The sequence below is a fragment of the Frieseomelitta varia genome, unplaced genomic scaffold, assembly GCF_011392965.1.
Source record: "Frieseomelitta varia isolate USP_RPSP 00005682 unplaced genomic scaffold, Fvar_1.2 scaffold_961, whole genome shotgun sequence".
Classification (NCBI taxonomy): Eukaryota; Metazoa; Arthropoda; class Insecta; order Hymenoptera; family Apidae; genus Frieseomelitta; species Frieseomelitta varia.
The window spans coordinates 508,627-533,019 of NW_025110769.1; the positions used below are offsets into that span (position 1 = coordinate 508,627).

At 39.8% G+C, this 24,393-nt stretch overlaps 3 protein-coding genes across 6 annotated transcripts; 2 read left to right on the forward strand and 1 right to left on the reverse strand.

The window, feature by feature from the left end:
- The first annotated feature begins 7,567 nt into the window (after positions 1 to 7,567).
- On the forward strand, positions 7,568 to 9,852 carry LOC122538114 (aladin-like). Its single transcript, XM_043671890.1, is given in 7 exon segments — positions 7,568 to 7,638; positions 7,816 to 7,827; positions 7,829 to 8,203; positions 8,275 to 8,392; positions 8,465 to 8,934; positions 9,004 to 9,325; positions 9,410 to 9,852. Coding segments are annotated over 7 exon segments (1,665 nt in total). The 5' UTR covers positions 7,568 to 7,582; the 3' UTR covers positions 9,722 to 9,852.
- Positions 9,853 to 11,440: 1,588 nt separating this feature from the next.
- On the forward strand, positions 11,441 to 18,126 carry LOC122538113 (zinc finger protein GLI2-like). Of its 4 annotated transcripts, none has more exons than XM_043671889.1 (6): positions 11,441 to 11,990; positions 13,525 to 14,397; positions 14,677 to 15,008; positions 15,124 to 15,285; positions 15,967 to 16,387; positions 17,496 to 18,126. In XM_043671889.1, exons 2-6 carry the CDS (start codon positions 13,536 to 13,538, stop codon positions 17,603 to 17,605), a joined length of 1,887 nt encoding a protein of 628 aa, XP_043527824.1. In that variant the 5' UTR covers positions 11,441 to 11,990; positions 13,525 to 13,535; the 3' UTR covers positions 17,606 to 18,126. The 4 variants fall into 4 exon arrangements, with proteins under 4 accessions (XP_043527824.1, XP_043527821.1, XP_043527822.1 ...); XM_043671886.1 differs by lacking the exon at positions 11,441 to 11,990 and adding an exon at positions 12,015 to 12,998; XM_043671887.1 differs by lacking the exon at positions 11,441 to 11,990 and adding an exon at positions 12,015 to 12,911.
- Positions 17,872 to 24,366, reverse strand: LOC122538099. The gene is made up of 8 exons (XM_043671863.1): positions 24,180 to 24,366; positions 23,983 to 24,117; positions 23,384 to 23,844; positions 20,992 to 21,093; positions 19,695 to 19,853; positions 18,965 to 19,162; positions 18,546 to 18,701; positions 17,872 to 18,447 (listed from the first exon to the last, which is right to left on the reverse strand). The coding sequence occupies exons 1-8, from the start codon at positions 24,280 to 24,282 to the stop codon at positions 18,343 to 18,345; spliced, it is 1,419 nt and encodes a 472-aa protein (XP_043527798.1). The 5' UTR covers positions 24,283 to 24,366; the 3' UTR covers positions 17,872 to 18,342.
- Between the last annotated feature and the right edge of the window lie 27 nt (positions 24,367 to 24,393).

Consider the following 24,393-nt stretch of genomic DNA (forward strand, 5'->3'; position numbering starts at 1 on the left):
ACAGTTATATAACATCTTCGACAGAATTTCTCAGGAAGCGTTCGCTATCTAAATACAGACATTCAAAGTACCACTTTAAACACTGGTACTTTGTACTATTTCTGATGTGTCAATAATCATGGCGCTAACGACCTTACGACCTTCAAATTACCAGCCGACATTCTCCAATTTTCCAACAACAACTCTTTGCTCATTTTACCAACGGAACCATTTACACACGCCAGTTGTTATCTACTAAACGAAAGAAGAACGTGGCCACTTTTTCGTCAAAGAGAGTTCCGTTGCTGTGCTCCGCACGTCTCGTGTTATTCGAGAATCGATAGCGAGGTACAAGACGAGAGAGACTCGGGCCGGTTACGTAACAGGCAACGTTCGGCCCAACTTTCAAGGCACGTGTGTTCACGCATATTCATCCTCATTCCTTCTATTTTGTCAATGTTATACTTAGCACCTCCTCGCGGCCCTCCACCGCCATCCCCGCGTACGCGAATGACAATCGTTCGCGTTGCCGATCGCTAAGCTACCAAGCTGCAAAACAGCGGACAAACGAAACAACAACCATCTATAGATCCGCGTATTGTGTTTCTCCGCTTTCAAAACATCGCGGAGAACGCCACAAAAATTTTCACTTTGGCAAACGGTGTTATTTACTTCTGATCGCTAAACGAAGAACGCAAGTGGAACGAGTAATCGCAAGTGGAATGCGCACAGTAGTGCGAGTCAATTACTGAGCCCACTCATGGGGTTAGCGGCAGACACCATGAACGACGAATCTATAAAGTTTCTCGAAAATATCCCCGACACGATCGCACGTGGTACTAGTTGTAAGATACAAATTACGTTGCGTGTCTCACGAGTCTCTGTACAGCACATATTTATTCAACCTTGAATAACTGATTGTACACAGCATTCGTCTTACATGCTCGAATGAAAGAGAAAAAAAAATATCAAGTAAAAAGTAGTTGCACTTGTGCGGCTGAAATTGGATTTAAATTGGAGAAATTAATGTATAAATGTCTGCGGCTCGTAATAGGTCAAAAATAGATCTGACATTATGCTGTTCGAGCTGTCACGAACAATTGACGAAGCGTTTCAACTTTCCTAAAACAGAGAGTTAACGAAGAACAGTTTTCTCTACAAATTTTAACACGTGCCTTTTGGTTTTTCAAACCAATAAGTTACACTGGGAAAAATTCTAATTTCAAGCGGAACGATCATTTTCCAGTAGCGTAATGTGCATCTTGAAATATATAGATAAACGAAATGAAAAGTCAAACGTTTATTGTAAGGAATTAACATCCTGCCAAACACGTCGATCCTCTAACCCTTGCCAATCGTCCCCACAGCAAGAATCGTCCGTCTGGTTTTTCCCTCGCATACTCTCCGAGGAGACTCTTTCAAGTTTGGATTTCGCGCAGAAACGATCCCATTATTTTCTCAGGACAGTCGGGGACTCGAGGGGGATCGGGATAGTCTGGTAAGCAAGCATTCCCTATCGCTGCTTTTTCGTAACAGCATTCAGTCGTAAGTTCGAGCAGGACGACGATCAAGGCGCAACGGCTGCTCCTATTGATTCGTGTTTCCCTCTCACCCCACTCTCTGTCTTCTTCTTCCATTATTCTCTCTCTCTCTCTCTCTCTCTCTCTCTCTCTCGCTTGATCTCTCCGTCGATCTTTGACCCCCGAAAGACTGTGTCGCGAAGAAAAGGAGCGAATGTCAAGGATCGCAGACTCTTGGCGACTCATGACGCATTTTCCAAAAAGGGGAGGAAAAGACGATCGATCCTCCAACGAGGAATCGATCAAAGAAAAAAAAAGAACCATTTATACCATCCGCAAGGGTGGAGTCGAGCACCAGGAAGAATTTGTCTACTTTCATTTCGCAAATCCAGGCTGAGTTAACAGACATTTTTTCAATTTACTTTTCCCTAGCGAGGAAAGATTTCATTACGTGCTCCTCCTTTTCGCTTTCGTGGAACACGCAACGCGTTTCTTTGAAAGCTAGTTGCAGCGGATCTGGTCTGCATCTTGCATGCAAATTCGTCGAAACGAAGAGTGGAAGTGAAGGGGGAATGAAATTCGGTCGGTGAGAGGTGTGAGTTAAGCGAGGAAGGAGAACGTGCGTGTGGCATCTAGAAAGATGCATTTGCGAAACACGAGCGAGAAGATTGTAAACTCGGTTGACCGGTAAAGTCGCGTAGATTTCTTGGTTCAAGTTTTTCAAGTTTCTCTCGCTTTTCGGTAACAATTTTACTCTTAATATCTCGGAAGGGAGGCACAACGTTTAAAATTTCGTGATCTTTCTCAAGATCTACATCTTTTACAAAATATTTTAATCGTGATAATTTGCTCTTGCTTTCCCAGAGAATGTGCACCGAGTGAAAATCATTTCTCAAATTCTTCAATTATCACCTAAAGATACTTACTTTTATATCAGTCCAAGTTTGAAAGTTTCCAAGAACTCTATTAATGGGAAAGCATCAACCCATTACACACATCGTTCGGTTCTTTTCGCTTAACGACAGAACAAAGTGAAAAATCGCCTTTATACATACGTATGTACGTGTATAACGTGACAACTATTATGCTGTGCTATGCAGGATGATTCATAGAATTGAGATGAATCGTTTCCCTGTCCGGTTCATGGGGAAACAAAGTAATAAATGAAAATAAAAACGGAGTATAGGCGATCCATGATGAAAATATAGAAACAATTTGAAAACTTTTCTGCTGTTAGCCCGCAAGGAACCACGAAACAGTCTCTTGTTTTCGATGAAAGAAACGAAAACGACAAACAAAATACGAAACAGTTTCCAGGAACACACACACTATCAAGATTATAGAATGTTTCAAGCAACCGGCCTAAACTATATTGCCTAATTCTATCTGGAATTTTGTATCTCTCGAAATACGTTCGAGACATGCACTCGTTGCTCATTAATGACTAAATATTCTAAATCGAATGAAGGAAAATAAAACTTCAGGTTTCTTTGATTTTGCAACGTTAGATTTAATTTCTTAAGTTTTCATCAACTTCTCCAAATACAGAGAAACGACAAGGTTGAATAGTTATTTAAATAAACATTAATGATAATACGTGGCACTGTTTATTAACGAGAGTTACAGGTACATTTGATCTTAACTTATGAATATCTTCTACTGACAATGAGTTATATCTCCAGTTGCGTGAAACACCTCGAACAGCGCAATGAATCGGATATGAATGGGATACCTCTCTCGAAAACGCAAATTCTCGAGGAGGATTATAATTCCCCCGATATTGTCTCGCATCATTGGGATCGCAATTGTCTAAACTCGATCAAGCACGCGACAGTGTGTGATGACAAAATTCGCGTACATCCACTATTGCCAAGGTCGAGAAGTGGAAAAGCGCCTTTGACCCTCGGCCCGTAAATTTGTGCGAATTTTCGCTCACCCTTGACCCAATTGTGTTTATAAAATATTCTTCCTATTTTCTGCTAAATATTTTCCAAATATAGCCAATACTTATATATCGACTCGCAAAAGAAAATTCATGTGATTTATCAGAGAATTCGAAGCACATACATTTACGTTCTACGTGAAATATTCATACCACGGCTGCGCGTTCTCTAATGTTAATATACACAAACAAAGCGCTTGTAAAAAAATTCGGTAGTGTATGGAATCGACGTGGTAAGAGAGGTATAAACACACATCAAGGACCACGGTTCCTGGAAGAGATAAGGCTGTAGCCTTATGACAAACGATGATCGACGATTCGGACGAATCGCAACACCTTTGAATATACACACGTCGATTTTGTAATTATTTCTTACACGCTCGTTGGTATGGAATCGATTCCATAAAAAAGAAGATGCGTACAATGTTTCTTTCAGAACCCTTCAAAAAGATTTCAGTGTATTTTCTCTATACACCGCGCAACTAAACTGACGCAAACATTGAATCGAATGAAATAAATTTACATAAACATGCATCGAATCGAATGAAATAAATTTACATAATGCATATTTCTAGATAGCAGATAACATTTTAATTTTAATTTCAAACTCACTTTAAGAAAGACTATTGGCTATTTAAAATGATAACGACGAATTGCAGGAAGCTAATGAGTATCGAGCCATCGTAAAAACTGCCTTGTGACGTAATACTTTTTACCTACGAGATTCTCTGACCTTTCGAGCAAATGTGAATCCGCGTAGAGATCTTCTTCCAAGCAAGAACGCGAACTCCTGCATTTTTCCGCGATTGGCAAAACGAAAAACGCGGCGTCAATTTTCCAATCGTTTCACCCATGTTATTTAATACACGTTTGCGGCGGCGAAACGCGCATGCACCCAAATATCTCGAATCTCGCACGCAACACATAAAATTATCCATCGGTTTAATAACTGATTTTGGTAATATTTTAATCGGAACAAATATGAACGCCAAAGATAACTAAAGATCTTAAGCAAATAGAGTTGAAGCCGAAATATCGAATATATCTTTTTCGACAAATCCAAACGTAACGTATCCAAAGTGCAAAAACCCTCTTCTTTTCACAGGCACATCTATGTGTACACGCAACTTCTTCCTATCTTGCATCGACGAACAAGAGATCTGTTACGCAACTTCGAAAATAAATTACCGCCAGCATGAACGCGAAGCCGCGAGAAAAAAAATATTCAGTTCGTTCCACTTCGTTCGCGGAAAGTGGAAAAACTACACGGAGATATCATACAAACTGAGTACTGGTACTGAGCCACATTTGAACGGGCGAAACGTTTTCACAGAGCCAGAGTTTTCAGGATCGTATTCGAAAGACTATCTGAGCATTAGATGATTGCATACACATTTGACACGCGATTCACGTTGCGTACCAACGCTCCACCTATGTTTATACTTTCGTGAAACATCAATTATCTGATGAGAATTTTCATTTTAAATCGATGAGCATTGTTCGTCGAATTCGAATATTCACATAAACAGAGCGTTGAAGATAATTGAAATGAAAAAAAATTAATTTTATAGGAACAAGCTGATCAGTTTTCCAGTAAACTGATAATATTTACGTGAATTTTCAAGTTGCGAGAGAGAATAGCAATGAAACGAATAATGAATGTATCTTTTTTCTTTTTTGCAGTGAAAAGTATTAAAGAATTAGTGAGTAAATGGTTTTAATGGACGTCGAAAGCGACCACAGGGTGAAGGAAGAAAATTTCTTAGCTAATACACGGAACCATCTAACTGTCAAGCGTAAACCCTCATAACATAACCTTATCGGGTGAAGATAACGCGGACTGGGCTGATAAACGCACGAAGTGAAACAAGATGTATTTATTAACAACGTTCTGGAAAAATGGAAGATAAAATGGAAATATGGCAATTGTCGATTGTAATTGTTATTGTTGTTTTAAATTACCACGTTTGCGTACGTGTTACGTGTCACTTGACGTTGGGCCGTGGATGAAAAACGGACATCAAAATAAATACATTTTACTACAACTAAGACTATCAACGAAATAAACCGGTGTTTAGAAGCGAAATTACGGTGAAGAATTTACAAACGAACAATTGAACAAGCGCACGTGAAAATAAATTTCAACGACAACGACGTTTACAATACGAAGATACTCACATTGCTAGTTATAACGAAATATGTATATTTATTTGCACAAGAGAAGGGAGTTGAGTGGAACGCATGACTTTCTTTCACCTTCTGGTAACATCCTGTACACTCACGGCACCGGATACCACCATCTTTGACACGCGGTTAGTACGAATCTACTCAACCGATCTGACTTCTTCGCATCTTTCTCCATCAGTTCTCTATCTTGCATTGTCCGTGACATTCTCGTGACGCATTCTCCCGCGATATCTGTGCATCGTGTGCAGATTTCAGTGCTCGAGGACAAGGCCTCCTCGGTGGGCCCAAAGATAGAACGCACCTCGTATCATCGGGAGTGTTCGAAACACACACGGCGGCAACAAACGCGGAAGTCTTTCCCGGAGAATAGAGTCCGGAGACCAGAGGTCATAAAAGAGCATAGCGATGCATTGACAGACAAAATAGCGTACCAAGTTTTTGCACTAGAGTTTACACACTGGACATATCACACGGCGCTGGGTATAGATGGAGACAGCGTATATTAGAACAGGTCAACGACGACAGAGATACACCTTCGGGACAATCGAGAAAGAGAGAAGTTCAACACACGAGAAATCAGAATCGACGTATCGTCAGGTTGCGTGTAGAGCAGGTTGCTTTAGTTAGACATATTTCCACGAAGGAGGAAAGTCATGGAGGGTGCCACGGATCGATGTCTGGCTGGGAAACTATCCCGGACAGAATACGGTGAAATTCGCTCGCTAATATCGCGCGCGCTGTCACCGGATGAGACAAACTCGCAGTAACCTCGTTCATCTACGCGACTACCGTCCCGTGCCCTTGTTTATCATGACGGAACGCGTTTTTTTTTTTTCTTTCTTTCTTTTTCGTCCGTTGCCGGGCAAAGAAAACGACGTGTCGCGGCACAACGTCGTAATATCGTGGTAGTTAAAAAAGCGTTTGCCGAATCGTTTCGTTTCACAATCATCTCGAAGATGACTCGAGATTATACAGAGAGTGGTATACGAACGGATCGAGAGTCACGGCCACGATGGTGACCACCAGGACGTGCGCACGTTCGATATCACACAGCTCGGGAAATAGTTGTTCACACGTAGCGGGGTGCGTTCTATGATAAATTTCTACGAACCAGTCGCGGTGGCAACATTTGGTAATAGATCAATGATATTAGACTGGGAACATGCGACCACGAGATGTACTCGGAGGTTTCGAAAGCATGCACAACTTCAGAGACACGGAGAACGACGGCGTTCGCGTGTCTCGCAATAAATTTCATTGATAAGGAAACACTCACTACCAATGCTGAGAGTTCTCCATCGAGTTTTCCGCTTAGAACCCTTCTTGCCCATCTCTCGCGAAGACCGAGCTGGCCCTCCTCCCTTCTGTCTCTCGTCTCCCCAGCGATCTCGGCCAACTTTCTAGAACGACAGCTCCACCAAAACCATGTTGATCGCGATTGATCTTGCCACTACCTTCGCGGTAGCATTTTACCAACTGTCCACCGACCAGTGTGCTCGCGTTGCTAGTCTTATTGAGAGAAAAAAAACCTTGGAACGAACCGAACCAACAAACGAGGCCTGTCCGTAGCAGAAGACAACTCTAATACGTAATCCGCGCCGCACGAATAGCGACCGCATACTGCTGTCCCCACCTCACCCCTCCCTTTTGGTCCCCACCCTGCTACTTTCGAGCCCCTACCTCCGAGACCGTGTCATGTTCGACATATCCCGCTGCGTGTTCAATTTCTAGTCGTATTTCCGCGATTCGAAACGATTTCTCCGCAAGAAATTTGTGCTCGCGCCATTTCTGGATTAAACGGTGACACGTGAATGCGTACACGTACAGATGTCATGCGAATTTTTAGTAGCAATGCCGACTAAAAGTTTCTCTTCGCAACTGAAACGTTTTGAACGAAAGCCAATTGCCACATGCGCAGTAGCATTGCGATTCTGTGACGCGATTGGATGTTGCCATGGCAACCGATGTAAACTTTCGTCCGTCATTTTATCCGGCTTCAGATGTAGAGAGGTATATGACTTTTTTTTCTCGATATATTTTCAGACTTTTTTTTAAAAATCCATTCGTCTCAATGATTATCTTTAATTTTTCTGTGAAACTAATTACATTACGATTATGTTACGCTTCTTAGCTGCATATAGATGCACGTGTAATAGAATTTTATTCTGTGACATCTTACTTTTATAGGTTAGAAAAATACAGTGAAACGTACAATCATGATGAAAATATTTTCGTTGCATGAATTTGATACTCCTTCTGATGATAATTTGGCTACTGTTGCACTTATAGAAGATGTTGTACATTGTTGTGACTATGAGAACTTGACAGATGAATTACAACCCTTTTCAAAATATCTGCGAGATTATCCAGAAGTTGACATTACTTCTGATATTCTTGCTACACGTGATACATCGCATGCTTTTTGTACTGGAGACTTATTTTTACCAGTCCAAAACAGCATTTTTAAAAAACTTGCTAGTATATGCAGGGAAAGAGGATTAGTTGAAGCTATTTGTGTGGCTGCATCCAGCGAACCCCAAGAAGTTACGCCAGTCTTGCATTGGATAGCTACAAGGTATCATTAATAGTTGGTATAAAAATATTTATTTAATTTTGAAATCTAACTTTTCATAATTCTCATTCTAGACTCAAGTGGATTTTGGATTTAATAGATAGAGGAATATATCAGAGAGAAACCTTGCCTACTTTTGGATTTGGTTCAATTGCGGATATTGTTCACACAAGAGATTGGGAAACATCTTTGGTAAACTGTTAACATAAGTGTTGTTGATTTCTTTCTTTTTTAACATGTTATAATTTTAATGTCAATTTGTAGATCAGATGTATCTCTTGGCATCCACATTGTGCAAGACTGGCAGTAACCACAAGAGATGATCGTATACGGATTTTTTCTCAGGAAATACCAATAATACCAATTTTAAAGCACAGTGCTCAAAAATCTGTTTGTTGTATAACTTGGAGACCACTTGCTGGCAAAGAACTGGCAGTAGCATGTCACGCGGGTGTCTTAATTTGGACAATAGAACTAGGAGCAGCCAGTAATTTTCTTAGTCATGCAGTGTTATTAAAACAAAGAAATCATGCTCCTGTAACAAGTGTTGTATGGCATCCACAGGGTGATCTGTTGGTATCATGTTCACCAACGGATACGCGCATGCTTATTTGGGATACTTCTAAAAAAGAATCTGTTCCTTTAAGACGAGTTGGTGGTGATGGCTTATGTTTTGCATGTTGGTCACCTTGCGGTTCTCGATTGTTTTCAGCCACATGTAGGAATATATTTAGGTATACTACATTATTATTTTATCTTCTTTCATTTTACATGAAATTTAATATGTTAATAATTACATATAGAGTTTGGAACACGGGAGTAGCAACCTTGTGGCATGCAGACAAATGGACAGTGCCTATTGGTCGTGTGGCTGTTGCATGTTTTGGTCCAAATTTGACTCTGTTATTTGCAACAGACGAAAATCCTGGCAAGATCTTTTTTTTACCACTGCAAGAAAATATTTTCGATGTTAAAAAGCTTTCTCTCGACGATGTAAAAATGGCCGTACCTTTAATAGACTTAACAAAGGTTAACTTCTTGGATGATAATTATGTTACTGTCGGCGGAAGAGTAACTGCAATGAAGTGGGATCCTACAGGGAGATATCTCGCTATTCTCTTCCAGGTATGTTTCTTGTGGTAATTTAATTGAAAACGTATCAACAATATCAGCTCACAAAATCTAATAATAAATTTATTGATTAACTAGGACAGTCCATACATCGCATTGGTTAAAACCAAACTAGGAAATTTGTCGCGTGTGATTGACATTAAACCAGGTTGTTTTATTAAAGGATTCTCGGGGGAAGTTCCTAATTGCATAGATTTCTATCAGAAATGTCAGAAAGAATTAGGCAATTTGGTTTGTTTAACAATTGCATGGAGCAGTGGTCGTATTCAACATTTTCCAATAATTGAAAAAGAAATTGTTCCTGCTGTGAACACGAGTACCTCGCTTTTATCGTATTCATTGCCGTCAAGACACGATACGTACAATTTTGATTTGACTGCCATTTATTAATAATATTGATTGTTTGATTTTCGGGCAAGAACTATGAAAATTTTATTTTTAATTATTTCGTTTATTATTAACATAGGTCTAAATATTTTTGTTAAATCGAATATAAAAGAGCAATAAATCATTTGTATGGAGCACGATGTTTTCGAATACTATATCACGTCCCGTTAGTTCCGAAATTATGTAATATATCATAACCGATTCGTCAGCATGCTCAGAGAAAAAAAAAAAACATTGTTGGATCTCGTGTCAAGCTCTAATATGCTAGTTTCCTAACGTATGGGATATACAACACGATGGTTCTCGGGTTCGGTACCTAATTATACGAAGTCACATGCAGAGCGCACGTCTTTCTATTTTTACGTCGCTTGACCGAATGCTGAAAGTCGACACGTATGTGATGCGCTCGCACTATTTCCTATACACTCTCTATGCACCGCTACAAATTAACCGCCACTTCCATCGTTTTAGAAACCCTGTCATTCTAAATATAAGTTTCTCGAACGCACTTTATCATTTTGCCTTGTCATTTTATTTGTGCTACTTGACTTACATTGCTGTGTTTTGTTTTTAAAAACGACTGACACTAGTCAACGTTATCGAGTTTTCATTATCGTTCGTTATCTTTATACTTTCTGCTGATCCATTATTTATTTCAATGGTTAATATTTCCATGAAATAAAATTAAAAATCAGACATGATTAGCAGTGGATATTTATGAACAGTAAGTCTTGTAAAAAAAACCATGGGGGGAAAGAACTCTCTTCGATTAAACGTTCGTTTTTCTTTTTTCCTTCTTCATTCTTTCTCCGTTATTGCATCCGTATGGGGTGTACGATCGAAATCCTTTTTCCAGTATATTTATTTTAATGGCAGTCGTACACATGCGGTGACTATGGTACGAACGGAGTTGACAGGTGCCTGGACAAAAAAGCGTGGTCGAGAGCGAGCATAGTACGTATAATGTAAGCATAGAGGGCTGGCAGGCCACATGTGCCACTCTATCACTTATCTACCCGTAATATGACGTATAACCCGACCATAAGATGCAACTGTGAACGCATGCGTGTAAACGCGTGTATGTACTTCAGTTCGTATATACGTGAATGCAACGTGTGTATATTAGGGGTGAGTAGGAGGATGCACGGAGATGCGTCTGTGTGCGTTTGCTTGGAAAAAAACACAGGGCACCCGACTTTCGAGGATCATGGTGTCGCGAGAACCGCTATGGAATCATAACAATGTATTTTGGATTGGCCAGTCAATGAACTGAACATGATCTTTCCAGTCTCTACCTTTTTTTTCTACCTAATATTCTACGTATTATTTTAACATTTTCTTGTGAATTATTAATGTGATTGGTGATACTTGCAAAGCATATGATAAATGGAACATTTTTGGAAAAGAATTTACCACTATCACTTTGAGGACTATTAAGAATAATATAACATTTATGAACTTGTACATTGCCTTCCATTTTTAATTTTATATTTAAATGTTAATTGTAAATACATCTCGAAAGAAATGAAAGTGTCCAGTATTCAATTTCCTCGTATTTCCTTACATTCTTAAACATAACTCATAACTGACATAATCCGTATAATTTCAGAAGCATAAAGCCTGATGCAACTGAGTATCCAACACTCCAAATTAATCCACCTCATTAATCCTCAATCGCTAATGGCAGTTGTCCTGAGATATTTAAAATGCTGACTACGTAATACTCAATGAAGAACGATATCAGGCGTATTTACGCGAAAGAACGATATGCAATCCGACGAGGAGGAGGAGAGATTGGGAAGGTCGGAGAAATAATAGTAGGCTGTAATAGGAGTGAACAACTTGCTCTCATGTGTGCGAGCGAAGAAGCTGTTGTTAATAAGTGACGCGTGTGCGGCAGCTGGTTTTACGTTTTTTGCCTTGCACCCGATTCTCGGGGTTCGAGCGACGAAAGATTGGCCGAAGCACCCTCTCTCTCTCTCTCTCTCTCGGTACTTTCTCTGTTTCTATCTCTTGTCTGTGTCCCGATGCACCTCGACTTGGAATATTCCTCAACAGATTTTTCAAAGAGATGCCGATCGCCACGCGACGTCAATGACCGGATGAAAATGAATTTTGCACTTTGAACAACTTGGAGTTGTATATGTGTACAAATTGTTTGTTCAAGCAGATTCTTTTAAGGGTGCTTAAAAAGAGATTAAAAAAAAAAAAAATGTGGTAAAATAAATCACTTGTGGTGTTAGGTTTTTGTTTGTTTTGTGTATGTGGTAACGTAAGTAAATCTACACTTTTTAGTTTCAAAAATTTTTACTTTCAAACCGCAATTCCGATTCTCTTTCACAGTCTCATCCATCACTATTTTATTTCACGCAATATCTTCCAGCAATAATCCCACGCCCTTCGATGCCCTTCTCCAATCATAAAACCAATACATATCGATCTTCTTCAACTAACCAAAAGGATCCCCATCGGACATCACGAAAGTCGGAAACAAATGATGCAATCTAGTAGCAGTTCGTCAGCCTCGAAACAATTCATTGGGCATAATCGTTTTGAGAATTTCAGAACAGGCAAAAAAACAGTCCTGTGGAAGACAAATTCGAACGGGCAGCAGCCAGAAAAGAGACAGACAGTCACGCACGCAGATGTGTCGCGCCACCCTGAAACCGATGAGGTTGAGGCAAGTGCACAGAGATGCACAAGTGCCGGAGGAACTTTTCTTCTTCTTCTCCTCCTCCTCCTATTCCTTTTCTTCTTCTTTTTCTTCTTCTTCTTCTTCTTCTTTGGCTCACGAAGGAAACGAAGCGCAGCCACGCGAGTGGGCGGCGCGTACCCTTCTCGAAGGCTTCTTTCCTTGCTTCTTAAACAAGGGTGGAGGGGATCCTCCGTATCGTCCGCTGGAACATGTCTTGTCCTGGCTGATACTCGTCGTAGAGACGTGGGAACGGATATAGCCGAGCTATCTTCGGGGTTAAAGAATTTCGTCTCGACCCGGCCACCCTGTCACTGCTTGACTTCTTCCTCGTCGCGATCAAGATCGCGTCAGCGCGCGTGACACGCGGACCTTGACAAGTGATAAGCTTATCACGTTGGAGCAGTCATTGACGATCTGCGAGAAGAAGAGATTTTCTGCGACACGCAGTCGATATCCGGTGGAGTTTGTTTGGGGAGTTTGATCGGTCAAGCGGATCTTGTAAGTGGACAGTGAGAGACAGTGAGGAAGTTTCGTTAGGTGGAAGTTGATTTTTCCCTGCGGCATGGTGATTTTGTCGGTCAGTTGGTGATTTAATTTTCGTTAATTTTCGTGAATAATGATCACTGAATTTGCAAGAAGAATCATGTCACTAGCGTGTACAGAGTACATCTCTGAGAAAATTAATCGTGCCAAACATTGCTGATCAATACTATGACGAGCGTCGAGAGTTCAAAGTTAAATGATTAAAACTAATTAATAAACGATAGTTGGAAATAATCCAAACTGAATTTTATTAAAGATTTCATAAACTCGCGAGTGTTTCATCTGTGATTGACTCGCGCTTCATTCATAAATTCTACTGCACATCAACCCGAGATTCAAAGATTCCAAAAATTTCTTCAACACTGTTTCATTCACGTGCGGTTCGCGATTATTCGACCCACTATCGCTTCATATCGTGACTCGTTGCAACATCCCGACTTATGTTTTCACAACCGCCGTAACTTTCCATTCGTGCATCTCGTCCCATACGCAATTTTGCAAATTTATTCTAATTTTCTCTCTCTTTCGTTACAAAATTAATTTACTAATCTCATTTGTGAACTTTCAGGCTGTATCAAGATGCACCTGGAGGATTACCACGTGAGCAGAAGCGAGGAAGATGTCCAGCGAGCAGTTTCCAAAAGCATTAAACAGGAGGGTTTCAACAGCTTGCACCTAACGCCCATTACAACCATTAACACCAGCAGTCAACCGTGTTGGGTCACTTCTCACACAGACAGCGTTTCCTCTCCCGTTTTACCCAACAACTCCAGTCCCAGAGAATTCACAGACTGGGAACAACTCACGACCGTCTTCCAGTATCCTTGTCAACCGTACACGTCCACGGACAGGTCACCAGGAAGCACAGGCAGCGAAGCTACCACGCCAACCTGGAACAATGTTATTCACAGCGAGTCGTCGGACTGTTCCAACGGTCAAAGACTGCCGTCCGTTGGTTCTGCTTTCTCGTTCTCAAGGAACTTTTGCAATACGGTCTATCCAGAGTATCAAGACTATCAAGACTATCAAGAATATCAGGACGACGTATCAGTGTCTTTGCCCTTTATCCTTCACAATCAGACGGAGGACCAAGGACTCGACGGTTCCATGCAGGCAGCCACGGATGAGTTTGATCTTAGTTTAATCAGAGGCGATCCTACGTCGTTATTGTGCAACGTGGAGTCTCCTCCTTCGCCGTCGTCTACGTATCTGCAAGAGCTTCAAGATCCATTTTCTAATTTGAATGGATCTTGCTACGCGGTTGGACACTTGGTCTCTGGACAGCAATCCTCCGTCTCCACGACCTCCAACTTTGTCAATGACAATAGCGGATTGAACGATGGATTTGGGAATCAGGTTGTTCTGCCCAGGAACGAAGGATTATTGCTAACTGATAGAAGAGTGCCTGCGAGTGATACGGAAAAACGAAGCACATCGTTTGGTGAGCCAGCATATTTATATTTATGTATCTCTGAGAAATTTTTACAAGTATCCAAGTAATTTCACGGACCACTGTGTACTATCCAACAATTGGTTGGTCTTTTTCCATGTACTTGGCATATTCAGAAGGGTTATTTTAAAAATAAACACAAATAAACACAAAAGCCAGTCTTCGAAGAACTCTTGACTAACGTTCTCAAGTGTTTCAAGTAGCTTCCTTAACAAGTCGCGAGATCTACGGCCTGTTTACACGCTGATGACACGTTTGTTTCCGTTTCAGACTGTTCGACAGCAGAAGACAACCTGACATCGACGTATCAGTGTCGATGGATAGATTGTGGTTGTGCTTTCGCCGAGCAAGAGGGATTGGTTCGGCATATTGAGAGAAGACACGTCGAGTCTTCGTCGTCCAACGCGCACGGACACGGAAGACGGGTTCAAAGGGACCGGGACAAGGACAAAGACAAAGAGGGAGAGGTTGGTTCCGGAAGCGGACAGGATGAATTCGCTTGTCTTTGGCAGGGTTGTCCGCGTGCTCGGCCTTTTAACGCCAGATACAAGCTGTTGATCCATATGAGAGTCCACAGCGGCGAAAAACCAAACAAGTGTCCGGTGTGTGCGAGTTAATTAACGTTAACATTCTACAATTTCTTAAATAATTTACACTCTTAAATCTTGCAATGTTAAAAGTCACTGTAGCTAATACGATTCTTTGCATCTTTTACAGTTCACTGGATGCAAGAAGGCGTTTTCACGATTGGAAAACCTGAAGATCCACCAGAGATCTCATACGGGAGAAAGACCATACGCTTGCCAGCATCGTGGTTGTTCCAAAGCGTTCAGTAATAGCAGCGATCGTGCAAAACACCAAAGGACTCACTATGACACCGTAAGTTTGGTATTTTACCCGGATTTAAACCTCTTTGAACTGTGACACCGAACATTTAAAGTAAGAAAAGGCGAATCGTTTGATTTCAATTGCTTTGATGTTATGTAAGATTAATAATTGCAAATGAAGAACGGTATTTCATCATCACGTTGAATGTATTTTCAGTTAGGGTTGTCGGTACTGTCGATGCGAGACAAACTAGAAAAATTATCACACAATTGCGCAAAGTTAATTACTCGATCAACAATTTATGTTCGTGTAACAATCCTTCCGCGTTTACGTAATCGAAACAGTTGAGCTTCTTTTCGTGTCTCTTTCTTCAGTACAAACATTTGGAAATTCCGTTTAACGCATCATTTGTGACTTGTGGTCAAAACTTGGGTTACTGTAACGTTGAAATATTTTGAAATTTACGTGAAAATTACGTGAATATCTTTTATAATTAATACCATGTAAAACACATTGCTTGGCCATAAACCTAAAGACTTGATAAAATGGAAAATGCTTATCGCTGAAATGTTGAAATTTTGTAGCGTGAGAGGTCAGTGAACATACATACAACGTGGTGAAATCACTCAGAATATTTATGGATACAATCTAAAATTAGATCTAAAATTAGATTACTTTAAGTCTGTCATTACTTTCGTATTTGTAACAAAATTCGTTCGTTTGAATTTTCAGAAACCGTACGCGTGTCAAGTGAGTGGATGCGGGAAGAGATACACAGACCCGTCCAGCCTCAGGAAACACGTGAAGAATCATTCAGAACCAACGACACCGCTGTCCAACTTGTCATTGACATCGGATAGCAAAGCCCCATGTAGCATGACTAACAATTCGAGCAACTCGCGGCACGATCCGATTTCCACGAGTATGAAGCAGCAGCAACAGCAACAACAAGCGCAAACGGCAATCGTCTACGACGCGGAATCAAATTATCGAACGTATAAGACTTCAGAGTCTTACGCGGACGAGGACGCGGATCTGTTCCAAACGAATCTGTGTCAGGTCGATAGGATTTCCATGAACCTTGACAGCAATCAAGAGTTCGTCCCGTTTGAGTCTGTGAAACGCTTTCTCATCGACGATGTCGGCGGCACAGGTAAGGAAAAGAAAAAAATTCGCGATCATTGCCAAAGAGATCAGCCAGCTTTGACTCATTAACGGAATCAATAGAAAATTTACTAGGAGAAGGACGATTATTCTCAATCAGTTTATTAGAATTATATTTTTCCGTTTCTAACGAATTTCTTACGTTACGGTCTTAACATTCCTCGCTGAAGAACGTCTTATCAAGGAATCTTTTTTCACGATATTAGAAGTAAATGGACCTGAAGCTCGAGAAAAATTCCGAGAACGTGCAGTAAAAACGACACGAGCGCTACCGTTTCGAACAAAAAGCCGTGCTTGTCGTTGTTCGTGCAACACGTACGAATCTTTATTGTACTGGTCCGCGCGTGCTGCCTTTTTCTATCCCGATAAATGGTAACGACGCTGATGACATGGTGCGCGTTTCGCTTCCACCATGCTTAATCTCAGAGGAGGTTCAAACACGCTTTACGCGTTTACCCCACACCGAGTCTTAAAATAATATTCCCGACTTTTTTGGCCGGCAGCACACGCACGTAACGCACGCGCCAAAACAGACGACGCGGCTGCCACGTGCGACACACGCGTGCCTTTTTAAATTCCAGCCCCCGAGCCCGCGAGCCCGCGATTTTCTACCAAATAATACATCCACATTCATCGATCCCCCCCCCCCCACTACACCCCTTTTTAAAACCGTTCGTTCCAGCGTTTAATAACGATAGAGCCGAGAGTGGGCCGCAAGTTGAACCCCTATAACGAAGAGAAGAAATTTCACTTATTTCAAAACAAACTAGAATACATTTCAATAATTTCATAAAATAATAGAATATTCCTTCATTTAGCCTTCCTTATATATATTATAACTTTTAGAGATTCGAATAATTTCTTCTCGAAATTTTCTATTCTTGACTATTTAAAAGCTTTTCCTACTCTCTGATTCATCTTGATTCCTTTGACGCAAGTTTAGCACTTTGTTCATCGGTGAACAAAGATAAATCTATTGGAGAGAAATGTCGATGTTTTATCTAGATCTTTTTGCCAATATCTGTGCTGTGCGATCGAGACACGAAACTGGAATGTCTGACCATATCAGTAATCCATTCTGTTCTCTACTCTTGCAGGGTACCAGGTTGAGGACGAGGTCCCCGACTTCCAAGATCTCAGTTCGGACATTGAGCAACAATTTCTCGAGTTAAGCAGCCTCGATGACGCGGTTTTTATCGACGGTTGAGAAGAACATTTAAGGGTGGAGGATTGGAGGAGGCTCCGTTGGCGAACGCCATATTTCCAAAGACTTGTTTCCATTATATTTTGTACTCGATTTTTATACGCTTTTTCGCTCAGCTAGATAGATTTAATTGATAGGTATATTTTTGTACATAGCCGATTTGTATATATTATCATTAAATACATGGTTTTGATTATTAGGGTTCCATGGTTATCCTCGATACATTCTATACCTCTTCTTCGTATGAGAGATTTCGAGAGAATTTTTATCGCTATCGTATCAACAATAATTTTTATTCTTTTCTTACATGCATAGGTACATTCAAATAGGCAATTTTTTTCACAAATCGTTGCATATCCTTAACGAGATAACTCACTATAGTGGTACATACAAAGTGTTTATGTAAGACTTTTGTGGAAAGTTTACGGGTTCTTGAGTTTGCAATTCAAGCCTCGTTCGTTTGGATTAACTCATCTTCTATTACTTGAATTCAGAGAATTGACGTTCAATGACTTTGCTGGTGAAAAGAAGCTTGTACAATTGCAAGGTGGTTTCAATTTTTCCTGACAACGACCAATCTGAACGAAGAAGCTTCTCGAGAAGAATCGCCTTCTCCTTTCCGATATTGATTTCGTTAACCTACTATAGTGGCCCCTCGCGCGAATTGTATAACGACGACACGCTGCAGCTTCGTACAAAAAGCACTAAAGCGGCGAAACGTTTGAAACAGCCGTTTGTCTTCAAGCTGCGCTGCACTGAGACGGTTTCGCCCCCTTTCCCAGTGTGTCGCAAACTAGTTTAAAGAAATTGTTCAGCGCCTGGTTCTGTATCTGCCTTGTATTCTCCTGCAACAGACGGATTGAACGAACGATGATTAAACCATGATTCATTGTTAATTGAACTCTTTTAGAGACAAAACGTGCTTGCAATGCCGAGTACTCACTCCATTGATCGTGATCGTTGGAACGAAGGAGAGGCTCGGATTTAACTTGTTCGTTTTCTCGCCGTGTGCGACCAACAGTTCGTTGGACAGGGGACCGTTAATGCATTCGTCAATGTTCGTTTGGGTCTGCTCCTTCAATCCTACTTTCTTGGCGCACTAAAAGATCATTCGATTCATAAATTTCGATCCTGCTGCGATTCTTGGAACATTCAAATTCCAATTTTGCTCTTATTCCGATGAAATTTCCGCGAATGGACACTTGATTTTTATAATTTTATAATTATGAGACGCACAGGCTGTTCGGTTAAATCTTAAATTTCGAAAGGATGGCGCGCCTTGCGATTCCGTGGTATGAAATTATTAGAGAATCATGGATGTTGTGTCGTCAGTTGGTTCGCCAAGCAGAAAAGATCAATTACCTGCGGAACAGATGATGGCGGAAACCGTGAGGTCATTGCGCAACCAACCAATGCCACAGTGAGTTGTTGAACCTTATCAGCTGCTTCTCCATTCTGAATCGCGTTGATAGCACACGCCTGAGCTTTGTTCCCGTTGCATTCTTCTTCGCCGTGCTGGCACGTGAACCGCCATTTCTGGGTGTTTGAATCTTTCCAGTGCTGTTTATTTAAATAACAAAACATATGACGTATGAGTTAATTTGTATAATACAAAAAATAATATAGAGACACTTTATTTATACAGAATCAAAAATTTCGTATCATTGCACTAATTTCTCTTCTTGAGCGTGGCACTCAAAATTAGAGGATCTCTTTTAATGTTCTTGAAATTTCTCTCACGTTGGATTATCAACACGATGGATTATCAGAAATAATCACACAGATATAACTAAAGTTTTGCAACTGTTTGAGCGTATAATTACGAGACAATTGAAACAGACAGTACTCTTACTCTTTGTCGTTGAAATCGATGGTAAATTAGTATTTCCATTTCCATGTCTCAGCACGCATTCACCTAATTATCGATACCCAAGAATTATTGCAAAAAGAGAGATTAGTTCGATTTCCATCCAAGCTTGAATTTGGTGTCAAGATAATGTCACCATGAGCGACACAGTGTTGAAGAGAAGAGAGTTGTAAAAAGATAATGTAGTAAACGAGAGAGGAAGTTGTAACGCAAACTATGACTCACCGATGCTTTCCCATAGGGAATGAAAGTGACGCTGATGTAATCTTTCAATACATCGTACTCCGGCAATAGTTGCTGCTTAATCCACCGCATGCTATCCGAGCATAGCGATTCGTAATAAACTGCCACATTTACCACTGCATGCGACTCGTTGCCGGCCACCTGTACAATTATAGTGGAATGACCATGAGTCGATACTGGAGGTACAATAATTAGTAATTATGCTACGTTTACAATCGTAAAGCATTGTATTTTTGCCATACGTCGGTTTGAGACAATTCTCGAATTATTGTCAGACTGAGATTTTCTTTTTTAACACAAGTGTGTAGCCGTGATATATACCTATTGAAATCCTTCGATAATAATTTATATATAATTTGAAAGTTGGCACAAATTGTTAGTGGATTGCCAGTTGATGCAAAAATGAAATTCGATTGATTTAGTATTTCAACGAATATTTTTATAAATGTAATAATAATAATAATAATCTCTCGCAGCCTTTGAAACAAAGAGGCAGCATTCATCGTGAATATCGGATAAACAGGTTTCAATGTGAGACACGTGAATAAAAGAGAACCTGTTGGAAACCGGCTCCCATCTTGATTCTTTATCTGCATGATATAGTCATTAGAGTGACATGTAATAACAATTTTAGATTAAATTTTACAATTTTTTTTTTCTTGACCGACACGACGGAGTGCACGATACGAAAATTGTAAACACGATTATCTTTCATCTATCGTATCTTATCTACCGCTACGACGCTTGAAAGAAATCATCTCGAGCCGTTCATTTGGCTCTGTCATAGATATTTTTAAAATGTGAAAACTCGCTGATTGAAAAACACGAAAAACTAGAAAGTGAAAAGCGGAAAAGAAATACCGGACGAACGTAGGAAAGAAAGTTTCTTCTTAATTTACGCAGCTGTCGTTAAAGCATGATCTAGGTTTATTTGTGCATAGCGTCGCGATCAATGTTAACAAAATTACAAAAATAAATCCTTCTGCCTTCTAAATACAAACGCGAACATAAATTCCATGCTTCCTAAACGAAAATACCCGGGAGATTCTACTTCACGAAAATCGTAACACGTTGGCAATTGTCTCATATTCTTATATCGTGTAGAATACAAAAAAAAAAAAAAAAATGTACAGAGATTCCAGTTTGAAATGATCGGATGATATTTCGCCCGTAATTTTCAAAGTACTCGAGGCCTTTTATCGCGCGTACGTAAACGTGGAACACGAAGCGACATGTGGAGCCTTGAAAAAAAAGGTGAAACTGAGAAATTGTCACTCACCAAGGCACCGTGGCCGAGGAACGCGACAGTGAGTATTGCAGCGACGAAGGAGCTCGAAGCGAATAGGTAGCACCGCATGGTCCCTCTGGTACGTCGAGAAACTGATCACCAGCCTTTAAACCAGCCAGCTTTTGTCTATAGCGGCGGTCGAACCGATGCCGAGGAGGGAGACTTCGAAAATGTAGAAGGGGGCTGCTGGAACGAGCAAGAACGAGAGGGACAGGGAAGGGAAGAGAGACGAACAATCAATATTACGTTCGATGGCATTTCAAACGTTCCCCAGGCGCACACTGAACGTGTACGTACCTTTTTGCGCCATTCTCACCTCGATCGAGAGCCCATCCTTTATCCTTCGGGCACGCAGCATCGCTTGTGAATGTTCAGGCTTGGGTAAATTTGATATGAAGCGAAAATGAGGCGTTCAAACAACGAGGTGCTCAAATTAGCCCCATGGAGAAATGTAAGAGATATCGAGAACTTGAAAGATAAAAGATACAAAGTGAGAGATACAACTTCAAACGAAATAAATAAGATAGGATTCGATAAGATTCTATGTATTAACTCGAGTTTTAAAGTATCGTTAAGTGTTAAATGTCGTATAAGTGAATTTTAATCGATAGAGATGAGTTAAATCAAGGGGAAATTGTCGCGAGCAATTTGTTGTTTTTGTTCTCGAAAATAATCCACATTTAGATATATTAGATTATTTATATATTATTTATATTAGTTTATTTATATTAGTTTATTTTATATTATTAAAGACAGATTATATATTATATTAGTTTATTTTATATTATTAAAGACAGTGTATGCGTGTAGCTAGTCGTTTTCTCTTTTTCTTTCTCTTGCAGATAATTCCTTTAAGTGGGAAATCGGGAAAACGGGAGTAACATTTATGACTGGAAACTCAGGACAGTCTTTCTTGATAACTCGATGGAAATTTTAAGAAGTTCATTTTAAAGACCTGGGAAATTCCAAATGTTTCGAACAAAAGAATACTATTTAAGGATTTCACAAATAAATATCGACATTGTGCATGCACAATTGTTCTTTTAAAAAGAATGCGACAATTGTTTCAATAATCTTTGTTTGTACTTCATTATTCTATAAATAAATGGTAACCTCCGAAAGGTTAATTATTTAAAAAACCAATAATTTTTAATTGTGATCAATAAACATTCGCTTTTAATTAAAAAAAAATTTGTCGTTATCGTGTAATTTTTTTCGATCAACATTTCGAACTATTGAACAGATTTTGCAAATATTTATACATGCGTTTCACAAGTCAGATGAAACATAGGAAGTAAGCTTAGGGTTTAATTGTCAAAAAACAATTAAAAAAGCTCAGAAATTAATCCTTCAAATTCGTTTTTTTTGCAAATGAAAATTCGCTCGATTTATGGACACTGAAATGCTAGCGTCGCGTAGCGGTGAAACGGTAGAACTAAAATCTATCTCTGTCCTTGTTGCACACTATTGCGCTCTTTGTCTATGGATGGTGCTGCCACCTATGCACTTCTATTTTCGACTGGAACTAAAAGGGTAAATTGGAAAAATCCGCTAGATGGCAGCACCAGTGTCGACCGAAGTCGGTAATTTTTTAGTTCCTTCAGTCTCCGATAAATGGCAGCACTTGTTTTGTCCGTAGACAAAGAGCGTTAATAGTGTATGACAAGGACAGACTTATATTCCAGGCCAGACAAAGAGAACAACAAGTTACGACAAGGACAGCGATAGATTTTAGTTCCACCGTTTCACCGCTACGCGACGCTAGCATTTCAGTGTCCATAAATCGGGCGAATTTTCATTTACAAAAAAAATGAATTTAGAGGATTAATTTCTGATCTTTTTTAATTTCTTTTTGACAATTAAACCCTAAGCTTACTTCTCATGTTTCATTTGGCTTATAAGACGCATGTATAAAGATTCACAGTTTTCTATTCAATAGATCGAAACATTTCTTTGAACGACAACGATTTATTTTGTTGGACACTGTATTCAAAATTTATTCTCAAAATTGTACGTAAACATAGTTACATAAAATACCACACACAATTTTTGATATAAATTTTTATTCAATCGGTTTTTAATTATTAACAATTGTTACACATTCCACTATAACATGGTATAAATAACTTGTGCCAACTTATGCTACCGATGAACTTATATCAAAAAAACATTACTTACATTTGTAAATGAATTCCAATATTAGATAACTGATTGTTACCAAGTCTTTAAATAATTTGAAGACAAGGCGATAATACATAAAAAAAAATGAAAACTCATGAAATTGAACATAAAATTTAAAAGATGATCCAATTGATCTGTTATATTTACTACAAAATTTGATCTTTATAGCTACTGAATATAATCCTAGGCTGAAATGAAATCAAACTTCAATGCCCTGGTGAAACTTCAATGACTTTTTATTTTCTTTAAGTTCTTTCAGTATTTCATCAGCTCGGGTCTTGAAAGTTTGAGCTAACTCAGTACTTTGTTGTACACCATCACCCTTCTTGTGCATTATGGACAAATTAGCACAGGCATACGGATTATTCAGTTCGCAACACTTTAAAGATAAAGTGTACGCCTCTTTCATATTCTTTGGTATATATCCTTCGATACCATTTAAATAAACACCCGATAGATAGAAGCAAGCTTTCTCTACCTCCATGTCGCAAGCTTTTTTCAGATATTTCACTCCAAGCATAACTTGATTGCCCCTGACTGGATCAATTTTTTCTTTAGACAACGCAAGAGCACCTGCATGAAAACAACCCCTCCCATCGTTCTGGTTACAACCTTTTTCCATGTACTTGAACGCTTCCACGGGATCCTTCTCACACTCCCTACCTGTAAAACATTTAGTTTATGAATCAACAGACGGCAAATAACAATTTCAACGAATGTTGGTTAATTGCGTAAAGAAGTATCGCCCAGTCGTATTTCAATTTCCCTGGCTGATGCGACGCGCCCGCCATCTTTACTAACCCATTATTCTGTAATCGCCGTATTTCGCGCAACTTCTCCCATAATTGTGCTCGTCGCAGTTCTTCTTGTACAGTTTTATTGCCTCCTTCAAATTTTGCTTGATGGATTCATAATAATCGCCCAAAAGATGACACACTGCCGGGAAAACGTAAAACGTTGCAGTGACGAGGTTAGAATCGTTAGTAGACTCACCTTACCCTCGGGCTTCTTTTCACTTAAACAGCCGAATTGATATTCTACGTGAAGATTCTTTAAATATTCCTGAACCTCCTTTTCATCTTTGAAATTATATCCCGCCATGTCGTACGAGTATATGCGAGTTTCGTATCAAAGGCAGACTTATTACAGAAAGCACATGGTTTCGTCCGATTTCGAGGATCAAAGGACGATAGTACGCATGCGCACGCATCC